The sequence below is a fragment of the Ascidiella aspersa genome, chromosome 8 (assembly GCF_963924565.1).
Source record: "Ascidiella aspersa chromosome 8, kaAscAspe10.2, whole genome shotgun sequence".
NCBI classification, from domain to species: Eukaryota; Metazoa; Chordata; class Ascidiacea; order Phlebobranchia; family Ascidiidae; genus Ascidiella; species Ascidiella aspersa.
Window position 1 is genome coordinate 21,223,829 of NC_139454.1, and position 27,846 is coordinate 21,251,674.

Genomic DNA, 27,846 nt, shown 5'->3' on the forward strand with positions numbered 1-27,846 from the left:
TTATGTTTGTATTTTTTTGCATTGCACACAAGAATCTGTATGTTCCTCAGGTATTTGTAACCAGGTTTTGAACTCAGTAAACCCAGGGCGAGTGTGTTTTGGTATTTTGTTTTTCAAAACATACCTTCTTTGTAACCGTTAATCATTGATTGATGCTTAAACTACTTGTTAAGTATCTCGTGCTTCATATTAGTAATTGATTTTATTAATATTAACTACAGTCAATAGAATAATTACTATGATTCAAGGAATAAAAAAGTATAATAATTTAGTGTCATTCAATATTAATTATTTCATTTTAATTGCTACGGGTAGGTGGGCGCTGGCTCTCAAGGCAAGAGCCGACGACTGCCTAAGTCTCTTACACGTTCCTTGTAAAGATTGACTACAAAGAGCAGGCCGCTAAAATACCCCCTTAACTTCTTGAACTCTAGATATAGTCACTTCACTCAGTTGATATTTCGCATTGAGTATTACAAATCTCAGTAACCACGATAACGTACAACGGTCATTCAAGCCGGTATATCAGGCCTGTGTATTTTTCAACAGGTTAGACATGACCACCGTGCTATCTGAACCCCACTAAATCGAATCTAAACAAACTGTCATAGCATTTCAAAGTGCATACTGTCAGGTCGCTTATAGATTTATTGTACATTCACATAATTTAGCATAGCTCGCTTTCAATAAAAGAACTTACAGCGCAGTAAAAACGGGTCTCGCAAGTAAGGCATGCATCAGTTGACTGTAGTGTTTAATCCAACAGCAGCGTGACACTATAGCACAAGAGCGACTGCGATGGAGATTAGCTGAGTCGAATGTCGGCTAGATTTGCCAGAACGGCCACGAAAGGAAATGAGTATCTAGGTGAAATACTTAACACTTTACCAGGCGAACACGCTATAATTACAAGCACAAACAGACATGCGTCGTTTCTTTACACCTGCATCTCATCGAATAGCATAAGAAAGGCTACAGTTACTTCAGAATTCAAGTTTTTTGCTATTTTTGCTATAGGGTTATGCATAACTAATTGAGTTATTTTAAAAACGTACTTATTTTAAATACAGCGACGTTTTACATTTTTAACCGAAAATGTTAATAAATTTAAACCATGTAGCTCTACAAATTTGGTTTATCCGAAAAAGCCGAGGCTAGTTCTACAACTTTGAGGGGCCTGAGCCTTTTCGAAGTACATTAAATTCGCACAACTAAATGAAAAAACATTTCATAAACGTTAAAATTTACTGGCTTCTGTCCATATAACGTTTCCACCAGTGATGGGATTTCAACCGGTTCACACCTATTCGCGCGAACCGCTTTCGAAAAGTGAAAACGAAAAAACGGTTTCTGGGGATTCAGGGGACTTTATAGCATGATTTAAACTTTTTGGACCATTTTAAGGAAATCTTCTTAGCCCAAAAACACTTATATCGCATGTTGTGTCGCGTAAATTCATGATATCTACAAATTGTTATTTCTGTCATTTTTCTTTTATAAATTTCGTATCTGAAAATCTGATAATCATTTTTATGTGCTTAATGTGTCATATCTATCGAATTAAAACTGTTTAGTATAAATATTAATCTTCTAGAAATTGGTGGAATGTTTTTATAAGATCGGCCAGGTGAACAATAAAATACTTTGGACGTTTTATGGTTGATTGCGTTACATGTACATTTGTTAAACGGATGACTGACTTATGTTATTAGATTCTCCGCAGCTAAAAAAAATCTGAACCCTTTTATGTAACAAGTTGTTCGGCTATGGCTTTTATTCAGGTTAGTATTTCAAAATTGCGTAATATGCTCGGAATTTACCTTATTTTTAAGTAATGCTGATTCGAGTAGATCATGCCGCTGGTCTAGACTCCCAGAGTCGTATACCACAGGTTCAAACAAAACATTATTTGGGTTAGGCTGGGCGTTTGTGTGTGGGTGGGTCAAGTATTATTTATAATAAGTCCCTGGTCTAGAATCCTACTACAACAAACATATTTGGGTTATGGTGCCGGTTTGGAAAGTCTTAAGCCAGGGCTCCGCATATACTTTTTGGCGCGATCCCAAAATTACTTGTATACCAAGGTCCCGTGACTCAAATACTTCTCGAGCTGTTTTTAATATATAGCATTGTTAAAAAACAGTAAATTATTGTGTCTCTATTTATTAAGACAAGTCTGTGTTATGCGTTTCTGTGTTATGCGTTTCTATTCGGATGACAAATATGATTTAGCAACCAATGTGTTCCTGATTTTTGGCGTGACTCACTAAAAATGCCCGATGTCTCGCAATCCTTTTAGGAAATTCAACGTTATAAGGTGCGGATCTAAGGAATTTTAAGGGGGCAATATAAATTTTAAAACATGATTTCACAAAATTAAACCAAAATGCGACATATTAACACAAGTGGTTTAATTCGCCAAGCACAATCAGATTAATATTGCGCAAAAAAAATATTTCATGTGACAATGCCAGTCGCGCTCAATGTAATACAGCTCTCTTATATATAATTTAATATATGCTAATGAAAATAATTAAAAACCTAAATATGGGTTACTATCAAAAAATATGTTAAGGCATGCGCGACCTAAATTTGGGTCGTAACCCACTATTTGCGGACTCCTGGGTTAAGCAATTATTGTAAATAACAATCAAAAACTAACCGACACCCTAAACCCAAACATTGTGTGTTGCTTTAATAATTGTTTCAGCGCTGTGGTAGGATTCTAGACCAGCGCCAATAATAATACTTGACCTACCCAAATGCTAACTTGCACCCTAAACCCTAACCCAAATAATAATGTGCATTGTTCGAGCATTCTATACCAGCGCCTTTTTATTTAATAATAATCCTTGGCCCCTCCAAACCCAAACACTTGCGTTAAAACCTTAAAAGAATTCTCCATGCAATATCCAAAGTTTCTGCAATGCAGAATTGTTTTTTGCATCTTGTACAACTAGTTTTCTTAGCAGTTTATGACACTGAACATGTCTTGTTTATATGTTTAGTGGCGACGCTTCAATTTCTTCAACAAGCAGATTGTGGATCCTGGTCCGTCGGGCAGAACGTGGAATCACGTAAAGGATCGCCAGTTTCTGTGCTCAACATGTGGTAGAGGGCAGTTAGTTTTTGGAGATATCCTTTTTGCAAGAGATTTTATATTAATAAGCCATTAGTTATTTTGTTTTAAAATCTTCTACATACTAACATAGACGCCGACTTTTTACAGGGGTGCTCAAAGTTTTCTGCTAAATATGACGTCACTAAAAAAAATAAATAATCCCGCTGAAAAGATTTATTTCTTTATGTGTAGTAAGATTATCTTTTTACATTCAATACTTTCATTGCTTAATAAATGTGAAAAAAGTTGCGACTTGCATAAAACGGTAGATAGATATTTATTTGCGCGTTTTGTAGTGATTTTGGAAAACAAATACAAAGAAACAAAGAAATAAACGTACAGGGTGACGAAGGACCCGAAGGTCACCAAGTCAGCCACCCCTTAAAACATGATAGATTGTATAATGTATACGGGTACGGGTACTGTGAAGAAACAAAAAACTATAGGGAAAAAAACACGCCAAAGAAAACTTGAGAAACAAAAATATTTTCGATAAAACACAACAATAATTAAATAGCAGTTCAATATTACGAAATAAGGAGACTGAAGCAACATTAAACAAAATTTGCGTTGTCGCATAGGATTTTTTTAACTTGCGCAGGTTTCCATGACAACACACATGCTCACATTGTGTTTTTACGAAGTTTTATACATGAACTTAAAAATTTCTAATTCTACTAACTGGTGAATTTGGAGTATGGCGAGTCTATTGTAAACGGTATTTGTTTATATGCTAGTATTGTTTATATGTTATGACCGGTATTTGATGAAATGCTATTCAAGGGGACATTGATTAACAGTTGTTTGACTACCTTACAGAAGTTACACGGAAATTCAGTCCCAAATCGCATGTATCAAACTAAATATAAATTATTTTACAGATATAGATGTATCATTTAGTAGAGGCTGAGCACCCCAAGCTTCTCTTTGGGTATTTCCTGAGCACCCTAAGCTTCTGTTTGGGGATTCTCTGAGCACCCTATTCACCCCAAACTCAGTGTCCATGCATAGAAATAATAAAAAAAAATGTGGAAACAGTAAAATCCTAATAATATCTGTGTTTGTGTAATTTAATTGAATTAAGTCCAATTTACAGTTTTAAATTTTTTTTTGTATATATAATAAATGTGATAGCATTTTAATCGTTTATTATCTTGTCTTCATACTTTTTATTCTTAACATGCCACACATCGTCAAGGCATAATCCACATGGTCAACCACAACTTTCAAGTCTCCTCGTTTAAGGCTTTCGAGTTGGTCACCACGCATCTCTTTCAGCTTAAGCAACACAACATTTTAGCTGCAGTTGGGGTGAGACATGATCTTGTTAGTTTTCATTTATTTTTTTCGTTCCTAAACTTTTTAAATTGCCCTTTTTGGCAAACACCTTTAGAGTATTGTTTCGAATGGTTTCGTTTTTTAAAACAACCAGTGAGCTGTCATTTTAGCAGTGGCGTAAATAAATTCAGTCGATAACAGTTAATAAGAAGTTTAGTTTAAGGGAATAATGCTTTCACTTAATCTGTGGATGGTAAAATAATATTGGAAAATGTTTCTAATATTGAAAAACAATATTAAACTAGATTATGAATTACAAAGCTAAAAAACGTCTTATAATTGATGCTTTGATTTACTTCTTAGTCACATTAACTGAAAATGATACAAGTTCGTATTGAAACGTCTTAATCAAGATGTTGTTGATTTACTCAACCTTTTTGGCTTTGTAATATATAATTAAGCTTCATTATAGATCCGTGCATAGTGTACCAAATTATTAAACCAAATTTACCTTATTTCAAATTTACCTTATTTAGTATAATTGCCTTCTAAAAAGGATGTTGTTTTAGGTGGATGAAGAGGGCATCAACCCGGTTGTGAAGATATGGAATCTTGACAAAAAAGATAAACTTGGAAATCCATTTTGCTGCAGAGTTCAAACAGCCATTCCGAACAACAATGTCCCCAGCGAGGTAGACAGATATGCTGTGATATCAGTTATTTGTAATGGTAAAGGTTCCCAATAAAAGCCTTGCCCCAAAAATTGTGCACTTTGTAGGAGCTATGTAATTTAACAAATGATACTTTGAATATCATAGATTTTGATTGCCATTTAATGTTATACATGTTAATTAATAATTTTGCTTTTTTTATGTACTACTTCTGTTGCTTGCATAATTAGTTCGCAAAAATAGTTCTTTTAATGGAATGTATTCAGTTATTTACCTTGTCATTTACCAAAAAATTTCTGTCATAAAACAAGATGTTTTAAATGTTTTAGGTTACGGATTTTTGCGTCCATGAAAATTTGACTATGATGGCAGTAGCCTTTGCTCAAGGATCAATTGTGCTGTACAAAGGGGATGTAGCTAAAGACAGGTTTAACATATTTGCTTACTGTTGCATATTATATGACTATATTTGAATACTTGCTAAATATTTTGCTAAATTCCTCATCGTTTTTTATCCTTTATAAAATGATATTATTCTTAATACGCCTTATATCTGTAACATGTACATTTTGTATAGTAAATTGTGGGAGCAATACAAAAACAAGTCATAACTATGGTCAAATAAGCAAAATTGATACAAATAAAAAGTGCAATGGTACTGATTTTTAGAGGATTAGGCTGAAATTTGTTTTTGCGCTAGGGAACGTATTTCGCAATTCTTCTAATTTTTAAAAAATATTTTGTTAAAAATTTGGCCTTTAAAAGTAGAAAACTATAAGTTTGTTGCAATGATAGCAAAAAGCATGGTGGTTATACACAAATTAATTTGGTATTGTATCAGCACAGATACGACTCAGTATCGGACAAGTACTGATAATATCATTTGACATCGGGTAGCGGCTCCGATCCGATGTTATCAGACATTCCTTCCTATTTATGATAAAATTTTTTTTAAGACTCACCAACAAGACCATTCATCTGTCAACTGACACCAAGGATCGCATTACTGGCCTTAGCTTTTACGGCTCTGGCAGGAACATATTTCTCTTTGCAACAACCGAAAATGCCATATTCACCTTCAACTTGCAAGATAAAGCACCAAAGAAGGTAACATATTTTCTGATTTTTTTCATTTGTTGTTTTAGCTTTTTTTTTTTTTTGTCTGCATTGATTCTACTATAGCAGCATTGATTAACTTTTTTATATCAGAGTGCACCTGTGTTTCTCTAAAATCGTGACATGCACATGGCTAGCAAAGCGTGTGTGAATTTTTTGGATATACCAGCATTTAGAAATTTCCTGCCTTTTTATTGCATATAGGCTACATAGTTAAATTATCTTAAAAGTACTGTGGACTTATAATCTAAGCCGAAATTGAAAGTAAATGTGCCGCACTTGTTTGGAACATAGTTATTGTTTGCTTTTATATGAGATTCAGTATGTAGGAAATACACTGTTTCAGTAACAAATACACTGTTGTTTTCTTTGAATGCCCAACATTTTTACAATATGAAATGCTTTTTGTTCTTAAGACATTATTGGATCAAAAAGGTTGCCCAGCAAGATGTAGCATGATTTCAGACTCTATTCTGGACAACCAGTTTATTCTGACTGCCACTGATGCGGTCTACCTATACCATCCAGATTCTGTTGGGTCTTGCTTTGTTTTTGAAGGTAGAATAACCTGTCTTTGTTTGTGCTTGAATTGCAATTAAGTCTAAACCACAAAAGATGCATATGGAGAGGCTTACCAAAATCATTCAGCCTGTTTAGGATTGTAGTGCAAACAAGGCAAGGCTAGAAAAACAACTAGCTTCCTGGTATGACCGGGGTCGTGAGTTCGAACCTCGCCACAGGGTTGTTGTTTTGCTCGCCTTGCCTTGCTTGCACTACAATCCTAATCAGGCTGAATGATTTTGGTAAGCCTCTCCGTAGATATCATGTGCACTATATATTGGTACCATTATCGTTACCCAGTATGACTCCAGAAGTGTAATCCAGATGTACAATTTATATGTTATTACAAGGAATAAGAATAAGTTTGTATGTAAAGATTTTTTTAACCAATAAATATAATATCTTTTTAATGTACTAGGGGAGAAAATTCTTGCCAAGTGGTGCGCTGGTTACCTTGTTTTGGTATATAAGGATAAAGCAAAAGGATCCATACCAACAACAAGGTAATTAAACATAAAAATTGTATTTTTATTTTATTATTTATTTAGTCCACTGTATTTCATGAACTTGTGCTTTGTAATATATATATGTTTTAATCACTCAAGCTGATTCTTTATTGTGCCATTTAAGGCTATAATAATTTTGCATTTATTTAAACATTACTGTAAGATGAATCTTTTTATTGTTTTCGCAAAAAAATATTTTGAATTTGCTTTTTTGTGTTTTTTTAAAAGTTGTTACAAAACAATTTTATTTAGCACGATGCGACTGCTGGACAAAAATGTTGTCACCATCTATGACATGAAGCAAAAGCTAATTGGTATGTTTAATATTATCAAAAACATCAAAAAGAAAAAAGTTTTTTAATTTTTTGTTCTCCTTGAATGCACCAGTACAGAGTTGCCTCAAAGCCGTTGAATAGGTTTGCACACTGAAAAGTCTCTAAAAAAAATCCATGTTATCCAAAGTATTTAAGAAGTTTTTACTTTTTAAACTTAGGTTATGTTTTTAATAAAGTGCCAAGGTAAAATAAAATTTTGATTTTTGTTTTTGTGTTTATCGTAGCATTTGTACTGTTTTGTTTCATAATATCTTTCCAAACATGTTAGGCGATCTAATTGTTTTAGGTCTTTAGAAACCAATAAATTTTCTTTAAAAAGTGTAAGAATGTCTTTAATTTTTTTTGTGACAACACTATATTAAGCACAGTCAACAAGATAGTTGTAGATTTTACATTTATTCAAAGATAGGGCAGCAAAACCTAAAAAAACTTGTTGTTATTTTAGCATATTCAGCCCCCTTGCCAGGGGTTCAGGAAGTCTTGCATGAATGGGGCTCGGTGTATGTGCTCGGGGCAGATAACAACCTGATCTGCTTGCAAGAGATCGATATACATCAAAAACTCGAGGTATTGCTGTTTCAATTAAAGAAAAATTTCCAACATTTGCTCATTTACAGGCAAAAATTTGGTTGTACTTAAATTAGTGAATCATTTGTATTCATTGGTCTTTTGAGCTGTATAGCCTGAAGCCAGATAAATGTTGAAAACCCATATTTTTATAAAAACAGTGAAAATGAGTCAGCAGTATAAAGTCATTTTTTGTTTGTTTTAATATTTATTTGTGTTCAGTAAAAATACAGGGTTGTAGATAAACAACAAAAAGTTCATAGCCTTTAACCTCTAAATTTAAACATTAAATACTGATTTAAAACTACTAATAATTACAGCCCCTTTAACCCCTAAATCAGCGGTTCTCAACCAGTGGGCCATTTGAGGTGAGCCACAGACCAATTTAAAAAGCTAGATGTTTCATTTGTGTCATTATATTTAATTTTACAGGAATAATGGCTTGGGGAGGAATTAAAAAGGAATATAAATTTATTGTTCAGCCGCAAGTATCTCACTAATGCACGGTTGAATAAATATTCTGTTTGGAAATATGTTCTGCTGTTTTTGTTCTAAACCTATTTTAAAGTTTTTTCTTTCGTAAAAATTCTATTGGGCCATAGAATTTTTTTGCAACATAAATGGGCCACAAAAGAAAAAAGGTTGAGAACCACTGTCAAATTTAAACATTAAATACCGATTTAAAACTACAAATAACCACAGACCTACAAACATTTTTCAGGCACTTTGTGTGATGGCAATTTGCGGTATCCTTCAATTCCTAAACCTATTTTCAGATGTTGTTCAAAAAGAACCTTTACTCGCTTGCTGTTAACCTGGCAAAGAGTCAAAATCTTGGCGAGGAAGGGTTAGTGGATATCTTCACCCAATACGGAGATCATTTGTACAGCAAGGGCGATTATGACAATGCCATTATCCAATACATCAGAACCATTGGACACCTGGAGCCTTCTTACATTATTCGAAAGGTAAGAATCAACTGTACCACATAAAAATAGTTAACAAAGAGTAATTTACAATTCAAATTTAGATTGTACCACAACAATTTCGGTTCAGAGCACGTTTAGGTGATTTCCAATAAATTTTGATTGGGTCAAAAAATCCCAAGCCCACCAATAAATCCAATTAGTTCCTGCGCAAAATCTTGCTAATGGAATATTGTGGGGTTTTCAATATCTTAATTTTGGATTGGCAGCCAGCATGTTTTAACTGTATCCTTGTAATTGGTTTGGTTTGAGTGTTTTGAGGTGCTTAAGGTAAACTTTCTATAATACCAAATTGTCAAAAATTAAAAACGCAGTGATCTGCTGTATTGTACAAACGTTGAACAACTTTCTGTTTAAGGACATTTTACTAAGCAACATAGACGTATCCAAAAATCCAAAAGGGGTCCCAATTTTTCAACTTAGAAATTCCCCCCTTTTCCGTCTGACGTTAAGAATAATGACGTCATAAATAGGGACTATGTAGCGTCATAAATGGAATAACAAATAATCAGACATACATAGCTAATTAACAATGCCACCAGGCAACATATCAATAGATAGAAATCGCTCTTTAGCCAATTAACGTCCAGCACAAGCGAGCCTTAAGAGTAGACACAAAGCGAACACGTGCGTACGTGCGTCGTCGACACTTCTGCCAGGCGCCAGCTGCGAAACCGCTTAGTGTGCAATCCTTACTTCAGAAGGCAATTGTGTGATTTATTTTGGTAGAATTATGTTTCGACTACCAGCAGCGCAGTTATCTAAGTTCCATATACGGGACTACGCTAATTACAAGCACGCCTCTCGCCACCTGCAATACTAAACGAAGATCGTTTTTCCCGGGTGGCATTTCACCATGATTCGCGCAACATCTGCGCCGATCTGTGTGTCAAGTCAGCTAAAATACAAGCTGAGGTCGAGGGACAATAAGTTGCGAGTTGCGTCAATTGAACACTAAGCACGTGGTCTTATAATATTTTTATAAAAGTAGTTTTGCGGTAACTATCATTAAATAAAAATAGCGACTTTTCCTGCGTTCACAAATTATTTTAATAAAAATATAAATGCTAAGTATTTCTGTTCTGATGTTATTCCTTTTAGCATAGCTTATGCTTTTCAAATATCACACACAAGTCGTTCCGACCAAAGAGTTTTAATTTAATTTTTTTATTTCAACCAATATACTAAAAATGCCGTTGGACAAAGTAAAGTTTTTTGGTAAAATCCGAATTAGATTAGGACTAGAATTAGCGCACATAAGCAATTTACAAATTAGATTAGAATTAGACGCATTTTACTCTAATTCATTGAACTGGAAAACTAGAATTATCTAGTTGTCCTAATCTGCGGCCTAACTTAGAGTAACTTAAAACACCAGCAGCATTCCATTTTATCTTCTTAGTTTCTGGACGCCCAGCGAATCCACAATCTTGCTTCCTACCTTCAGTCGATGCACGAACACGGACTGGCCAACGAGGACCACACCACACTGCTTCTCAACTGCTTCACCAAACTAAAGGACGATGAAAATCTCAACAAGTTCATAATGGTGAACCTTTTTCAGCAGTCACTGTTGAGCCTAATACAGACGCCTAAAAAATTTCGTACAAGGGAAAATTAAGGGTTGGTGGTGGTTAATTGGTTTTAGCGCAAAATTCTACCGTCACCATTTTTACGCCATGTATCGACTGTATAACAGTAGCATTGTATACATAATTTAAGAAAAGGTATCATTTTTTTATGTTGCTTTTTCTTGTAAGTTCATCTAACACTAGGTTTCAAACTGGTCCAATCCTTTCCAACTCCAAGTGTCCTCGTTTGAAGCTATCTTCGTCTACAGCCGTATTTGTCTAATTTAAAAAAAATCTTGTTGAAAGGACTATCACACTTCGGACTAAACTTGAGGCCAAACACAAATAATTGCACTAAACAATAACATTAAACCTGTTGTTGATGTTTGTCATATCCACCTCATCAAAACTAACGCTATAATTTTGCCATCAATTTTCTTAAAATTGAGAACTTGAGCCGATAAATTACGGTATGAGTCCTACATAATGCATTCATGTTTTGTTTTGTAAACTGGGAAAACGCTACTTTTTACTAATTAGGCTTCAAAAAAATTTTAATTGAAACTTATTGTAAAGTTGAGTGGACACAACCTGTGCAGCTGGCCTTATTTTCGAGCTTAGTATTATACACTAAATTAGTTCAAAAATACACCTTTCTTATCACCAAACAACAGAAATGTGCTGCAAGCTCGGTCTTTTGCCAAAAAATAAGGTTTGAAAATAAATGAAGTTTGCAAAAGGAAAACGCAGACATTTATCTACAGACACCGGAGACACAGCTGCACTTTGACGTGGAAACTGCGATTAAGGTTTGCAGACAGGCGGGATATCACAAGCACGCTTTACAGTTGGCCGAAAAACACCAAAAGCATAAGTGGTAAGCCACAGGGCCCCATCACATATTTGGTTTAAAATTATCTGTTAATCAAGGAGTCGAATTGTTTTTCTTTTCCGGTTCAGGTTCGGTTAGGGTTGAAGCGTTTTTTTCGGAATCCGGTTCAGTTCCGGTTTCGGTTCGGGTCAAATTTAAATTTCCGGTTCAGTTCCGGTTCGACTAAATTTATTTTCAAAACTTGTTTATGAAGTTCCGGTTCGGATACAATTGTTGCGTTAACAAATGTAGTGAGAAATTATAGAATTGTAGCTTGCATTGAATATAATTTCCCTAACGTAGTAAAAAAAACATGCAACTCTCTATTAAAATATACAACAAAAAATACCAACAACCTTTTATTTAATGAGTATTCTTTTTTTAATTTAAATATAGCATAACTTGACCCCGTAAAGTAGGTTACACGTTATGTTTGAGTGAACCGCTTTTTTGAAAGATAACGACCAGAATTTTGCAATTATATTTCTCTGTTGCTGTCCTTTTCGCCTCCTTTAAATTTCAACTTTGTTAGGTACTTGAAAATCCAGTTGGAAGACCTCCACCAATACGGTAAAGCTTTATCTTACATCAAGAAACTCTCCTTTCAAGAGGTTTGTACATTTTTCAAGTCTTATCAACAAAATTATGATAATGGTATAGCGATGCAATGATGCAAGCTCTATTGCAGGGTGGTCCAAGGTTGACAGCATCGCGGGCCACAATATTTATTTGATATACTTGGCGAGCCACATAAAGTAGGCTATAAAAAAAATTGCGTATTTGACAAAACAGAATACTGCATTTATAAGCGTAGAATGTTTTTTAACTAGATATATGTGGCTAGAATTGCACGATGGAAAGGTCCTGGGCGTTAACCTTTAGTCACAGTGAAATCCTGTAAAACAATACTTTCTAAAAGCGCTATATATGTCATCGTTTATATACCTTAAAGTGGCAAAAATAGTAATTTATATAGGGTCGTACTTTTTATGTTATGGTCCATTAAAAAGACGTAAAACAAAACGCAAATGTAACCAACAAGTTCGCAAAACAGCCATTTTGGAAATTTCCATATAGGACGTACTGCGACTTTCAAACCGGTCTAACACATAAAAATAAGCTTTCTTGCCACCCCTGGATTAAAACAATTTATTTAATAATGTAACTAGGCCTATAATCAAACAATTGCAATATGCTTGCCGACGATCGTTGGTCAGTTATATTTCTTTGATTAAACCCTCAAGTTTACGTATTACAATAATTCAACAGTGCTTCGCGGGCCTGGGTTTGGACCACCCTGCTCTATTGTATCAAACGTAACACTGTTCGATTATTGAGATATCTGGCTGTGAAACGTTTAAACAATGTCACTTACGCCGGAGCAGACTTTGCTTGCAACGATATAATTACCATGAAAAAAAATCTTACCTAATGTATGTTATTTTTTTTTTTTCGAAAAAAGCATTTTGTTTGGAGAGCGGTCACCCTCGACCTACCTTTTTAAGTTCCATTTTTTAATCTAAAAAAAAGATTTTGAGAGTCAATAAATTTCTTCAATCCTACCCTTTTAAGCTCCTTTATTTAATCTAAAAAAATGTTTTGGACAATAAATTTCTTTAATTTTACTCTCAAGGCTGAAAGCACTGTGAAGCAGTACGGCAAAGTTCTGATGAACAACGTGCCTGAAGAAACGACCCGACTTCTCACAAGCCTCTGTACAGGTTGATAGATTAATACTCGTAATTTAGTTTAGAGCAGTGGTTCTCAACCTTTTTAGCTTACGGACCGGTAAAATTTCAAAACAAATTTTGCGGACCGGTGGACCTTCAAAATCAAAATCAACCAAAAATGCAAATATGACAAAAGTATTCAACTTAAAAGCAAAGAATGGAAACTTCCATTCAATGAGCAATTTGCTGCTGTCTCTTTGATATTATACTTGTTATACGTGGTTCTATTAAAGTTTTTCACATACAACTGGTCCTAAAATTAAAGACTTGAACGTGATGTAGCGCTGTGGCCTACTTTTAAACAGTTGGGCACAACACTTGCAGCATTGTGACGTACGATACAGTCCAAAGTAGACGATTAACTCTATGTTACGTCACTATGTTGCAAATTACGAAGCTGGCGAAGATCAAAATTTGATGGACAAGCCTTCAACATCTTGCATTTTGTAGTTGAGATTTAAGATTATAATATATTTGGCGGACCGGCAGGAAAGTTGACGTGGACCGGCGGTTGAAAACCACTCCCCCCCCCCCCTAAAAAAAATAAAAAATAGACGTTTTAGCCACCTAATGGTTATTACGGTTATTCCATGTTGCGCTTTAACCTGTAAGCATCGTGTTCCAACAGCTGGCAAGTTGGCAGTGGGTTACTTTATTGCAATTACAGATTACCGCCCCGAAGGAAGTGACGCAATCGATTCTGACGTCAGAGAGTCCCGACAGGTGCGCAAGTCGAACGGCGAAGAGTTCATTCACATTTTCGTCAACAGTCCCGACATGCTGGTCAAGTTCCTGCAGCATTTGGTCGAGGCGAGTTTGCAGCCTTTTTCATTTATAGCGTATATATTGTTGGGGCAGCAGCGTACAGTTATTTTTGACCGTGGGCCGCGTGATAAACAGAAAATGTCTTGGCGGACCGGGATAAAATGGATTTTAAAATGCACTTAATATAAAGTGTGATTCGAAGAAAGCTGTAAATAGGCTTGTTTTGATAATTTGAATATTCTTCTTTTGACAAGTTGGTAAGACTACCTATTGGTAAGGATGCCTTACAAGTGTAATTTAAATTTATACAAATTATTCTGAAATTAAAAAATAAGCGCGGAAGGCTATATTTGTTTTTTTTATTGAAAAAGGTTTTAAATTAAAAAAATCAAATTTTGGAAAAAGGGTTAAAATTTTTTTTTTTTAATTTTTAAAATTTTTATGGAAAAATCTGGGCGCAGTTGGCCCACGCCTGTTCTCGGGCTTTAAAACCTTCTGCTACCTTGTGTTTCGTCTCGCGTTCCAGGTCGACCAGCCGCCCTCCGAATCCGTGTTCAACACCCTCCTCGAGCTGTACCTACACAAAATGAACCAGACTGACAACGTTAAGGTACACGGATAAACGCGTTTTCTTTCACGAGATTAAAATCTGTGCTGTTAATTAGAAAAGTACCTTATCTTTTAAACTACAAAAACAACTTGGATGCACCATTTTGACGATTTTGACTCACCATAACTCTTGGTGCTTAAGAAAGAATTGACCAAAACGATCTTATTTTCGTTTCAGTACCAAGGAAGGCCAGATATAAAAAAATGGAGGCCATGTATTCGACATATAGAAAATAAATAATAAAGTTTAGGCCTTCAGTAAATAAATTATTCAATTTTAGGCAGCCAATAAAAAAATTAGTGAATTTTAAGCCTCCTGTAAAAGAATTACTATTTATTGCTTGGTTTAAAGGCAGTGAAAGATTTTCTTGGTACGTTTTCGCAGGAAAAGTCTTCGGTAGAGGAAGCAACCCTTAAACTGCTCCAGGATTTCTCCAGCAAGGTTACCGACCAGGCACTTGTGCTTTGCCAAATGCACGACTTCAGACCCGGAATTCTGTATCTTTACGAAGCCCAGGAACTGTAAGTAACGCTGTCCGACTAAAACCCGATGCAAAGTAGCGATTTTTGCGCCGTTTAAAATATTAGAGATCGGCCGATATCCATGTTTTTGGACCGATACCGATACCCACATTTTTACAATTTTTCAACCGATACCCGATATTTGAATATACCTGGGAAATGTTCAAAACTTGAACTAATTGAAAATTAAATCCTAATAGCTTTTAGTTTATATAACTTTATTGATTATTATTAAACTATTATTTTGCATATTAACTTGGCGTGATGCTAAAACCAATTTTTTTTTGATAATGCAAATTGATAAGTTGTTTGTTGTACCGGAAAAATTATATTATATTTTTGTACTAAAATATCGGCAAAAGTATCGGCCTACATTTACCGATACCGATATATCGGTAGAAGCCAAATATCGGCCGATATTATCGGTAAAAAAAAAATTCAGGGTCCGCGGTATAACAAAAATTAAGAACCCCTGGTTTACAGATACCAGCAGATACTGCGTTATCACATGGACCACCAGGCCCACGGGCTAATTGTCGAAACTTGCCGACGTCATGGCGACAAGGACGCCACCCTGTGGCAGCACGCGCTCACCTACTTCTCCCATCAGCGCGACAGCGACTGTCGACAGCACATCGCCCAAGTGCTGACCCATATCCTTTTTTGTGACTGATTGCTAGGTTATAGCACCCAACCTAAATTTTAAATCTATAATTTTTAACATCTGTTGGCTCTCCATATTGCAAACATAAAAACAACTTAAATTTAACGTTAAAGCATTACGGGTATATTTTTTGGTTCCCTTTACACCAATAAGTTTTTATTCTGAGTTTCTTGCCTGGAGATAAAGCCAACAAAAATAAGATCATTAATAAATTGTTTTGTATTCTATTTTAATAAGGTAAGTTGCTCCCTAGAGGTGACAGTTTGTCAGAGGGCTGGGGTCAGACCACTACTGACTTTTTTAGAAATTCCCGGCCTCTTGGCCAATGGAAAGAATCCAGCCACACCCCTTACTAATTTTAAGATCGGTTACATTTTTCTCGTTTATTTGCGCGTGCGAAAATATATGATCGAAACATGCCGCAGACTAGATCGGGACACAATCCCCAAAGTAGTTGCTAACGTATTTTTCTCTCAATGGAAAAGTGCAATGGAAACAACTCTCCTCGATAGCTAGGTTATTGACGAAAAAGTTATTCTATACTCAGGGGAAGGCTGGGCAAAACGATTCCCCTTTAAATGCTATTCGACGATAGTCACTGTTCAGTAGAGAAATATTAAAGCTCGAAATTGGAGACAAAAAAGTGGTGGGGTCCGTTTTGCTCCGCCTTTCCCTACTTATTTCAATAAAAACAGGGAACTCAAAGCAAAATTCTACATACTCTTCTTTTTTCAAGCGGGTTAACTCGTTCCATCATTAATGTGTGAATGGTTCTGTTTTTTTTTTTATCTAGTATTAAAATTGCTACGCTACGAAAACGGACTCTTGCCATGAGGCCGAAATTAAAAAAAAAAAGGAAATCAACGTCAGAGTAAAACACAGTTTGGAGTAAGATCAAAAAATACGACTGTTACCTAATAGTCGCAATAGCGTCTCATCTGTAATATATCCTAACCCGTGGGAACGGTTTACCAAATCCGATGTACTGTGTTCAACAATAATTAATTACTCATTGTTCAAGATTTACAATTCATTGCCTATTATCTTGCGGAAACGTAGAAAAATGTTTTCGATTTTTTTTGTTTAAGAAATTTAAACGTGATGGCATTTCTTAACGTTTTGTCCCCACATGTTGAAAAGCACAACATCTTACCCCCTCTACTGGTGGTTCAACTCCTGGCGCACAATCCATCGGCCACTCTGGGCGTGGTCAAGGTAAGACTTTAACATCAGTTCTTGAACTTAACCGACCTAAGCAATATAAAGGCATTTTTATGTGCACGGAAGTGTTTCCGTCTTTGTAGTATAAAATACATCACGTTTTGGTAACCCTTTCTGACGTAACTTGTGACGTCACGTTTTGACGTAATATTGTGGCATCAACCCTAAAAGTGTTTTTATGGTCCTCCCCCAAACAAATATCCTGGTTCCGCCCCTGGTTATGACAAATTACGTCGGTAGATAAAAAGCTTTTCGTCAAAGTTGAAAACGTTTAAACACTGTTCATCATGTTGTTGTTACTTACATCAGAAGTTGGACTCTACTTTTGTATTGCGGGTAGTGCTACATCAATATAACATAGAGTGTTACAACTGTACAAATTGTACATTCCTTTCGATTTTCGACGTGCATACGTCAAAACCATATGCAGACACAGTCCTCACATGATTTTGCACGTAACTTTAACAAATTCAATCAAAATTAACAACTAGAAATGTTCTGTTTATCCCTGTCAAACCTAAAAGGGTCGCAAATATTGAATTAAATTAAACATCGTCCCAGACCAAAAAGTTGTGGAAAAACTCAAAAGCATAAGTTCAAATCTTACTTAAAGCAGGTGTAACATTAATATAGAGATGGTGGCAGTAAATTGTATTTTAATTATTTACAAACGTTATCGGACATAATTCAATTACGGCGAGCTGAACAAAATGGTTTTGTTTATGATTTGTTCGTCTATAAACACGAAACATTTCCTAAATTCAGTAACATGCGTCTATAAAACACATTATCCTGATATGTGTCACAAAAAAAAACAGTATAGCGACAGGTAAAAATGAGTTTGCCAATTTCCAGGACTACATCCTGCGACGAATTCGTCAAGAATCCGAGGAGATTAAAAAGTACGAGCGTTCGATTGAAGAGTACAAGGAGCAGACCGAAAGGATGAAAGCCAGCATCGAAACCATGAAGACCAGGTGCTGTTTTATCAGCTGATGTTTGCTTTGTTGTAACTAAAATTAGTCTGTCTTGTACTAGATGATGTACACAATTCTGACGCTAAAATTTTACGTATTCAACCAGTTTTATTGTACAGGTTCAATAAATAATTGAAGCGTCTTCATGTATAAGCGTTTCCATGTATAAGCGTTTCCATAGTTGTTGTTATTCTGAAGCTAGCATAATTTAGGCCAAACTGCAACAAGAGAACTGCCCAATAATTAACTACAGGGCTATATTTTGAATCTTAGATGCTTGTAATATGAAAGACACACACAAACATATGTGTTTAATAACATCTGTGATCTAGCCCCTCGGAAGTTGCTTTATGACCAACGATTACGGCTTCCGTATCAATAGTCGTTGGTCATAAAGCAACTTCCGAGGGGCTATATCACAGATGTTATTAAACACATATGTTTGTGTGTGTCTTTCATTGATTGATACGGACTGATGATCCCCCAGAGTGAAGTTGCTTGTACTAACAAAATGTGCAAGTATTGGCGCATGGTTGTTTCTCGACTCGCTCCTCTCTGAGCCTGCATAGCTCAGTTGGTAGAGCGACGGTCCCGGCTTGACCGGAGGTCGTGAGTTCGAACCTCACTGCAGGCCAGTTGTTTTTCTGGCTTGCTCTGCTTGCATCATAGATCGACAGATTCGGCGAGCCTGCGATGGCTTTTCGGTGTACTGTATGCTTGTAATATGTAATTTTCCTCTAAAATAAGTATACTTGTAACATTAGCAAGAAAACAAACAAGTTGTTTGCATCGTCTAATCTTGATTTTTTTTCGTCTGTTTAGCGCCACCATTTTCCAGGAGACCAAGTGCAGCTTGTGCACGCATGACCTTGAGTTGCCCGCAGTTCACTTTTTATGTCACCATGCCTATCACCAGCAGTGAGTTTTACCACATACTTTAACTAAATACCTGGACGTCCTGGTATGTCTTACTGCGTTGTGTATTTCGTTAATAATTTGTTCTTTACTCTAGTGTCTAATCCTGTATTAATTGATTTCGTGATGCGATTAATGAAGTTTCGAAAGCAATAGATAAACCAATTTCGCATCAATTCCATTACGTGTAATGCCGAACAACGATTACTCTTCAAATCACGCGTGTTTTACAATCAGTTTACATAAAATCGCAATTAATGCCCTAAGAGTGTGATAGGCAACCGTGTAATCGCCAAGATTGCCGCATTTTGCGATATTGAACGCCTGCGTTGTATTTTTGTCCTTGGAACTGAAATTTGACAAAGTAAAGAATATTTAAAAAAAGTTAATGATGATTAAAATTGAAAAACTAGTGGATCCGATCCGATGCTGAAGTCTATATCAGTGTGCAGGAATTTAATATCAACTTAATGCCTGAATCGAGTGAATACGTATCTTATTCAAATAGAATACAAAACAATGTTATTAAAACAAAAAAAAAACAGTTTAAGTTAAACATCATTGCCGACACTGACAACAGAAGTAACGCCAACTACCAACTGCAATGTCAATGCTCAGTGTGCCCAGTGACCTTTGACCGTTTGAAGTGTTTACACAATTAAATAGGTCATACAGCACTTGCACCGCAATGCGCTAGGTTAACTAAAGTTATAGACATCGTAAAGTTTAAGTTCAATTAATTATAGTTAGCGTTGTTAGTATTATGATCAAGTTCTTCTTATTACCTATCTTTGTAAATGACCGTTTTTTTTTTTAAAAACGATTACCCTTATTCGAAATATCAGGTGCTGGCACTATGCATACAAATTATACTGAAACCTTAACCAGCTTTATCAGGTCAAGGTTTGATTTCTAGTTTGACCTGATGAAGCACAGTTGTGCGAAAGCTTGTAATTTGAGAATACAATACAATACAATTTGTGGAGCATAATGGTTGGAGGTTGTAGTAAGTATCATTTTAAACGTTTCGAATAACTCTTTATTCATTTTCAACATCGAGAAAATGAATAAAGAGTTATTCGAAACGTTCAAAATGATACCTACTTCTGTATGGGCTTTGATATTCTTATTACATAATACAATTTGTGTTTATAATAAATCTAGATGTGAAGTCTGTCTGATACGCGATAACCCAATTCCCTTTCTCCCCGTCTTCGCAGTTGCTTCGAAAGCTACGCGGAAAACGACGACGAGTGCCCGGTTTGCGCTGGGCCCAACAGAAGGGTGCTGGAATCACTACGAGAACAAGAACAGGTGCATATAAACTCCAGCTGTAACACCGAAATACGATTAACATAAGGGTGTATTTTTATAGAATCCAAAACTATCGGCGGCAGGTTTTAGCAAGTCGATTACTGCCTCGCTGACGCGTATATTAACAAGTAAAACTCATAGTTAAAAACATGAGTAAAAACAGCATCAGGCGTTTTGTTTAGAACGAAAATATATTATCCTTGAGGAACTGACGATGCCACTTGGCGAAATATATTTTCCTTCTAAACAAAACGTCTGATCCTGTTTTTACTCATGTTCATATCTGTGACTTTTACTTGGAAATAAGATTAACACCATCGAGCAAAACACGGTTTAGAATTTAAATCAATTTTGGCCAAAATGCCTAATTGTCGGAATAATGTTTAAACCGAAAAACGGCTTAACAATGTCGGAATACGACCTAAACAACCGTTTACCTAATACTTTCAACCATAGGCGCCGAAATTTTAAAATTCCAGGGCGTTATTTTCTAGGCAGTGCAAAATTGTTTATTGATTAGATGAAAAATGCGAGCTCTTAGATAACAGCTGTTGCCGGTCATTAGAGAGTCAACCATTTCGCCTTTTAAAACTTTAATTTTGCACCTCAAGGCTAAAAAAGTTTGCATTGAAATGGGAAAAACGTATGCATTACAATAGTTGGAAAAACGTACATAAAACTTAAAAAACATAGTTTGGGGATTCTTTGACCTCGTGTCTATACTATGCAGCAATTCAGGAAATTTAAATCAATTTTGGCTAACCAAGACTGTGCTACAGAAATTATAATTTATTGATAACTTGGTTTCCCCGGCGTTTTATCTTTCGCTTTGCACACCCACGTTCGGCGCCTATGCTTTCAACCCTATACCCACTGCCCATCGCCAACTCCAAACAGGGGCAAACTTTTCGGTGCCAAAACAGGAGCGCTTAAACGGCGCCGTTCAAATTTAGGGCGCTCATATGTCAATACCTAAACGCTTGATGCCAGACCGGCGGCGCCAAATCGTCCTAAACCTCATCCTTACTGTTTTTCGTGGTATCTAGGCCATTAAGGATTTATTCTGATGAGTTTAGGACTCTTATAACAATAGGTTTAGGTCTTATTCCGGCGATATTATGTCTTAATCCGTCGTAACTATTGTTAAATTAGTCTCTCTTTTGATATAGGTCTTATTGTATGTTCCTGTATGTGTGCCAGGTCAGCACTCCTGCGTCATGCATCTTTGCTGCGATAAACCAACCTCCCCCAAAAAGCGATTTCCACATATTTCGGTATAATGGCCTCGCCAATCTAAATGTCGAAAGAGCTGCGATGCTTAACCGACGACATGTCGTGCTGAAACGTGTAGCGACAATTTTTTTTTTAAATCGAATTTTGTGGACTTTCTGAATGAATTTATAACGTACCACTTGCAATATAACAAACCTGTTTAAGCATAAATGTTTTCCTTTGTCGCTCACTTTTTAATCTTAAAACCAAATTTTCGATTTACCGCGAGTAGGCGCTGTCGAGCAGCACGGCACTGAACGAACAATTCTTCTCGCAACTTCGACGATCCAACGACGGCTTCGAGGTAGTGGCCGACTTCTTCTCCAAGGGCGTCTTTAACAAGGTGAGTGTCCGAACTTGTAGGCCCAGTTTCCCCTCAACGAGACGCACATTACGCAGGGCCGGCTATTTCGATTTAGCACAATAAGCCGGGAAGTGAGACAGCACAAAACATAACTGAAAAGAACATGGCTTTGACTCGATAACCATTTTGTGGTTATTTGTTGCTCCTTTGCTACTGTGTTCACATTTGTAGCAATAAATATAATTAGTTATCTTACCAATTTTATGGCATTATAATAATTCCACTGTGAATATTTTCACTTAATAAGTCTTCTATTGTGTTCTTGATTAAAAAAAAACAGTGTTTTTTATGGGTCAGCTGTATATAATGCATTTGACAGATGAACGCCTAAATTAGTTTGAAATCGCCTTTAGTAGAGTATAGATCAGTAGATCACAAATCTACAAAATTCTTCGCATATTTCGGTCTACTATCAATGCCATTATTATGCATTTACATTGGGCAACTGTCAGAAAAATTAATATACAATGACACTGCATCGAAATTGAGCAATTATCATTCCCTTTTTTATGCCGGACCAAACTTTAGTTAAACGTACTTTTAACACATTAGCCAATTACGAAATAAACGCAGGTTAAAACTGCGCGAAGTCTCTGAAAGCTTGACTAATCGGCGCGCAAGATCTTTTTACAAATAATAGCTATAGATCACAAACATAATTGAGATCATTTTGTTTAAAAAGTCTTACTCTGTTACGCTTAGAGATTTAATTTTTGCCTAGCTTTATGAAAATGTTAGTTTTTATTAAAATGAAAAAAAAATGCGATAATTTATACAACTACAGTCGATAATATGCGTTTTCACAAGGGCCGTATCCTTTTAAGGGGTTAATATTCCGAAAGTTTTAGTAAAGCCATTTCAGACGAAATCACCGGCGAGAAACATAGGGTCGACCAACCCTTTCGTTTTACATTGTATTTTACAATTGTTACATGCTTTTAAACACAACGCTTTTTTGTTTTGATAAAAAAAGCAAAATTGTACGACGGACGAGAATAAAAATGGCACCCTTAAAGATGTTTACAATTTACAGTAATTTTTTCAGTGACATTTTTTAACATCGCCGGGGAAATGCCAGTAGTCCAGTTTTTTATCATACCAAGTTTATGGCGACATAAAATTAAACTGGTAAATACCTAATTTAACCTCGTTTCGTACAATATTTAATATTTTTTTGTTGTACACTAAAAGAAACACAAAAATAATAGGAATATATTAGGCAATACTTCCAAATAGATTAGAATCAAATCCAACTTGCTATTGTCACAAAAAAACTATGAAAAATTTTATCAACATGTTAGTGATATTGACTAATAAATATCAAAATTGAGTTTAATTTATCACACTATATAACTTCAAAAAGAAAACTCAAAATTGAAAAATTCAAACTAGCACATAAACTGGATTCCATTGCTGTTATTTGAAACAAAAAATAAATGACCGTTTTCATAATCTGAATTTTCTTTCGAATGACATAATCTGCCTGAATCCGAATGGTGAAAACAAACGATTCTGGTTGCACATCAATGATAAAGATTAAACTAAGTACAGGAATGAGTCCACTGAATATCAGTTTGTTTTGATGTTATATGATAAATATATTTCGCTACTGAAAGCATCATCAGTTTCTAAAAAACTTATCGCAACATAAATCAAGATGCAGGCCAATAAAAACTCAAACCAACCAACCGCTTTAACAATAAAGAAAGACTAAAAAGGGTGAAAAGTTTCGCATGAGCACCAAGTCAAATCATTTACTTTAGTTTAACTATGTTGACCAATAACATATACACTTGTAACGAAATCAATTTAAGGATATTTTGGCGATTTTTCAGTGTTGACTATCTGTTTTACTCGAGCTTAGTTTCTCAGTCGCACAGAAGAACACACGTGTTTTTCGTTGCCACATTTAATGTCGAATATCTTGGACCAAAAATCAGTTTGTTTGGATATTATACTATGATATGTAATATTTCGCTACTAAAAGCATCGTTAGTATCTAAAAACATAACACAATATATATCAAGGAGCACACTGCACACCAATAGAAACTCAAACCAACCAACCGCTTTAACAATAATGAAAGGCTAAAAAAGGGGGAAATCGTCGGTATCATGGTTGAACGAAGTTAAAAAGACTGGCGCAGCAACCCGTTTGCCCTGGCGCCTTTGTCTTCCAAAGGGCGGGCAAAGGTTATCAGCCGTGTGCCGGCCTTTCTTTATTCAGACGCTGCTGCCGTGCAAATCTGCTGAATTGTGTTTGTCTAGGCGCAGCCGCTGTACAAATACCCACGCTCGCGGCTGGCTTGGAGAGCAACGCGCTTTTTCAAGTCTGTCTTTAATCGGTGTCTTGCGACGTTAGCAGCAACCGACTGTAACTAGGTTCAGTTTTACGACTTGTTCTATTTAAAGCAGTGCTTTCCAAATAGTTTTGAGTGCGATCCAAATGTGAGTTTTGTGAACAACCCTCAACACAAGACACGAAAAATAAATATGAAATGTGTTAGTTTTAAGTGAATCTAGTCAATTTTTCGCAAATTGTTTAAAATGGTTTGATGTCATTGTACTCCAATATGAATTATGAACTAAACTATTCAGCTTCAATAATGTTCACTAATCAACTAAGCTTGACTTTAACTCATACATGATTTATTAAAATAAGTTACTTGAATACCTCCATAACCGCTTATGGTGCAATAATTCCGTTCAATCAGCCGAAAGCAATGAAATGCGTTTGTTGCAATATTTCAGCCAAAGTGGGGATCTAACTAACTGTTCAATGTTCATGGATAAATTTACAACAGTCCATTTTGATCAGATTTTAATCGTGCCTGCGCGACCCATCTTTTTAACCCCATGTTTGGGTCGCGACTCATACTTCGGGAACAACTGCATTAAATAATAAAGTCTCTCTAATTTGTTTAAGAAGGCGAAAATGCGTTACGTTGTTTTTCACTAAGCCAACCAGGTTCACACCAAACACACGAACCATGCACGAAATTGACGAAAATCAAATTGAGAATAAGGCCCTATATTAATAGGGTGTTGGTCAAAAATATTGGTACTGTCGCACGAATTAAATTATACATTACGATGCCCTTCACCTTCACTAAAATGTTATTTGCTTTTGTGGTGGGTGAAGTTTGCCACCGCGTTAAATTTATTATTTCCACTCACGATAAGCTAAAATAGAGCCGATAACTTTTGGGGCATTTCCAATTTAGTTACTTTGTAAGTCAATACATTATACTTTAAATCAGTGTTTTTCAACCCATGGGTCGCGACCCCACATTGGGTCGCCTGTGGATTTTATTGGCTCGCCGACTGAAGTAGCATATCGTTTCATATGGTTAGATCCGTGTAGATTGGTTCTTATTTAAAAAAAATTCTTCTTAAATGTACTAAAATTGCTCAAGTTGTACGACGACATGACCAGTATTTATTAAATTTGAATTAATTAATGCTACTGTCCTATTTTTTTTTTTCACTGAAGCTTGCAAAAGTTCAGTTAAGATAACTGAGTCGCCACAGCTTTGCTATATAACGCTTAGTATTGGATTTTCCGAAAAAAGGTTGAGAAACGCTGCTTCAAACCAGTGCTTTCCAACCCTTTTCAGTTCGCGACCCACTTTTAATGCAAGTTTTATTGTGCGCCCCTCAATGAGATATGGGCCCACAATGAAGTATGTCCAAACAAATAAAGTTACATAAAACCTGCATCTGTACTACTGGCGTATGTACTGAAATAGTTAATGCGACGCAACATCTAATTGTTATGTATTTGTGATGTTGTTGCATAAATGTTACGTAATGACAACGCAATAATTTCCCGATCTAATAAAAAATATAACATTTAGAAATGCTTCGCGACCCACCTGAAACAGCTTCGTGACCCACTGGTTGGGAAGCACTGCTTTAAACAATCAACCTTTAACCTATTTCCCTACTAATTCAAATCAGCTAACCATTGTCGATGACGAACCGAGCAACGGCGTGGCACCGCGAGCTCCCCCTAGTGGCAGTACGTCGCACCGAATTGACCCGACTCTCCAAAAAGAACTACTGATGATGCAACAGGCCAATCGTAGGTAGAAGTGCCTTACGGGATGTTGCAACCTTCAGAAATCTGTTTCGCAAAATAACTTCTAAAATTTCGCAAACATTTCTAAAAGACATTCTGTCGTGGGTTGACACTTGCATGAGTGACAAAACATAATGTGGTTGCTTTCACCTGATTTGTGTTGTGCGCCAATTCACCTGATTACAAGGCAAACAAAACAACATAACTGTCTTGGCGAAAATGAAATATTTTAAAAAACTGAATTTGATCAAATATGATACAAAATAGATCCCAGAGAAGACACGATTCTTAAACTATATTTTTTCTAACTCTAATAAAAAAACGCTATAATATTTTGGGGTTCGCGCAATGTTTTTTGGGATTTTCGATAGATTTTTTTACCCTGTTTAAAAATATTTTCAAGTCAGTTTCCTTTTAAATAAAAAGTGCCAATTTAAATTGAATTTACCAATTTTTGCGCTGTCCTAGTTTAGACTCTACTTAAGCTGCTTATTTTTGTAAGATTCCCATGAAAACACTATAGGTTATTTTTTTAAAGATAACTTGTTTTATGACCTACACCAGGGGCGTGCAACCTTTTATACTGCCGGGCCAAATATGTGTATTCGGATTAGACCACGGGCCATTTGCAATATATCGTCGTCTACTTGTTAGTGCAGTGGTCGGCAAGCTTTTTGTTGCGGCCCAAAGTAGTCTTTTCAAAGCTACTTAAAGGTCCACTACGTAAAACCACTACGAAAACAGTGGCGGATTCAGGGGGATATTTGGTTTTTAGGTGAAATATAAAAAAAGAATATACAATTGCGTTTACATAGAGTTAAAGTTGGCAAAAAATATAGTTTTACAGGCTCACAAGACCACATTTGGCACGTGGGTCTTTTTAAGCTGACCCAATTTAAAACATAACTCATTTAGATCGAGATGTTCGCGGTAAAAAAACTACTTTTTAGCTGCGCTGCGCAGAGAGCCAAAAACCAAAGCACGCCGCAGGTTGCACGCCCCTGACCTAAACTAAATGACACCATTTTCTAAAAAAAATTAAAATAAACTCAACTAAATACACCTTTAAATGGCTTAGTAACCTTGGTTAATATTAAGAATCCAAGAAAATATAAGCCTAAAAAATGTAATTTACTTTAAAATGCCGCCGAATTTAATAAATCGCAATGAAAAGTATTTAAAAAAACGATTTTTTACTATATTTGCCTGTATTCAATTTTCAATCTGTAACATAATCTCCCAACATGTTGATTTAACCATTACCAATTATCGAGATATTTGTGCACTTTTTCGCGTTCCTCTTTATGTAGTCTTAAATGTTGACCCGTTTTTACGTCAAGGCGTACACCACCCTGTCGTCTCGTTTATGTTTTTCATATCAGTTTATATATTATCTATAACCGTTATGTGCAATTCATGAAATAAAGCAACACGAATCTACAACATCGAAAACAATTTTACCTTCAACTAACCAGGATAACATGATTTTTTGTATTAAGTTACCCAGGAAGGGTCAATACTTACTTATAGGTGCATTGTGACAGGCTATAGTAACTTAAAAAGCAATACGAGAAATTCCTGTTAGGTTTAAGGTGGAAAGTATAGAATAAGAATGCACTTTAAGACGGAAAACGAATTTGTGAAGTGGATGGAGTGTTCGTTGCCTTCATTTTTGTATCACCTGCTTCAAAAACACTTTTACACAAAGCTCACAATGCCCAACGGCTTTCCCATATCAGTCGCACAAAAGAACACACGTGTTTTTCCTGTCCATTTATATGTAGACTCTATGCTGGTCACACGTCACTTATTTTAAACCAACAACAACAA

The 27,846-nt window shown here is 35.8% G+C and overlaps 1 protein-coding gene across 1 annotated transcript; it reads left to right on the forward strand.

Moving 5' to 3' along the window:
* The first annotated feature begins 1,707 nt into the window (after nucleotides 1–1,707).
* Nucleotides 1,708–27,445, forward strand: LOC146136830 (vacuolar protein sorting-associated protein 11 homolog). The gene is made up of 25 exons (XM_083395034.1): nucleotides 1,708–1,781; nucleotides 3,009–3,135; nucleotides 4,311–4,432; nucleotides 4,969–5,091; nucleotides 5,400–5,497; nucleotides 6,027–6,177; nucleotides 6,603–6,744; nucleotides 7,166–7,250; nucleotides 7,506–7,567; nucleotides 8,034–8,155; nucleotides 8,932–9,123; nucleotides 10,544–10,690; nucleotides 11,477–11,589; nucleotides 12,116–12,194; nucleotides 13,217–13,304; nucleotides 13,981–14,123; nucleotides 14,605–14,688; nucleotides 15,073–15,209; nucleotides 15,693–15,862; nucleotides 17,003–17,088; nucleotides 17,950–18,071; nucleotides 18,894–18,989; nucleotides 20,207–20,300; nucleotides 21,805–21,915; nucleotides 25,896–27,445. The coding sequence occupies exons 1-25, from the start codon at nucleotides 1,767–1,769 to the stop codon at nucleotides 26,025–26,027; spliced, it is 2,841 nt and encodes a 946-aa protein (XP_083251160.1). The 5' UTR covers nucleotides 1,708–1,766; the 3' UTR covers nucleotides 26,028–27,445.
* The last annotated feature ends 401 nt before the right edge of the window (nucleotides 27,446–27,846 follow it).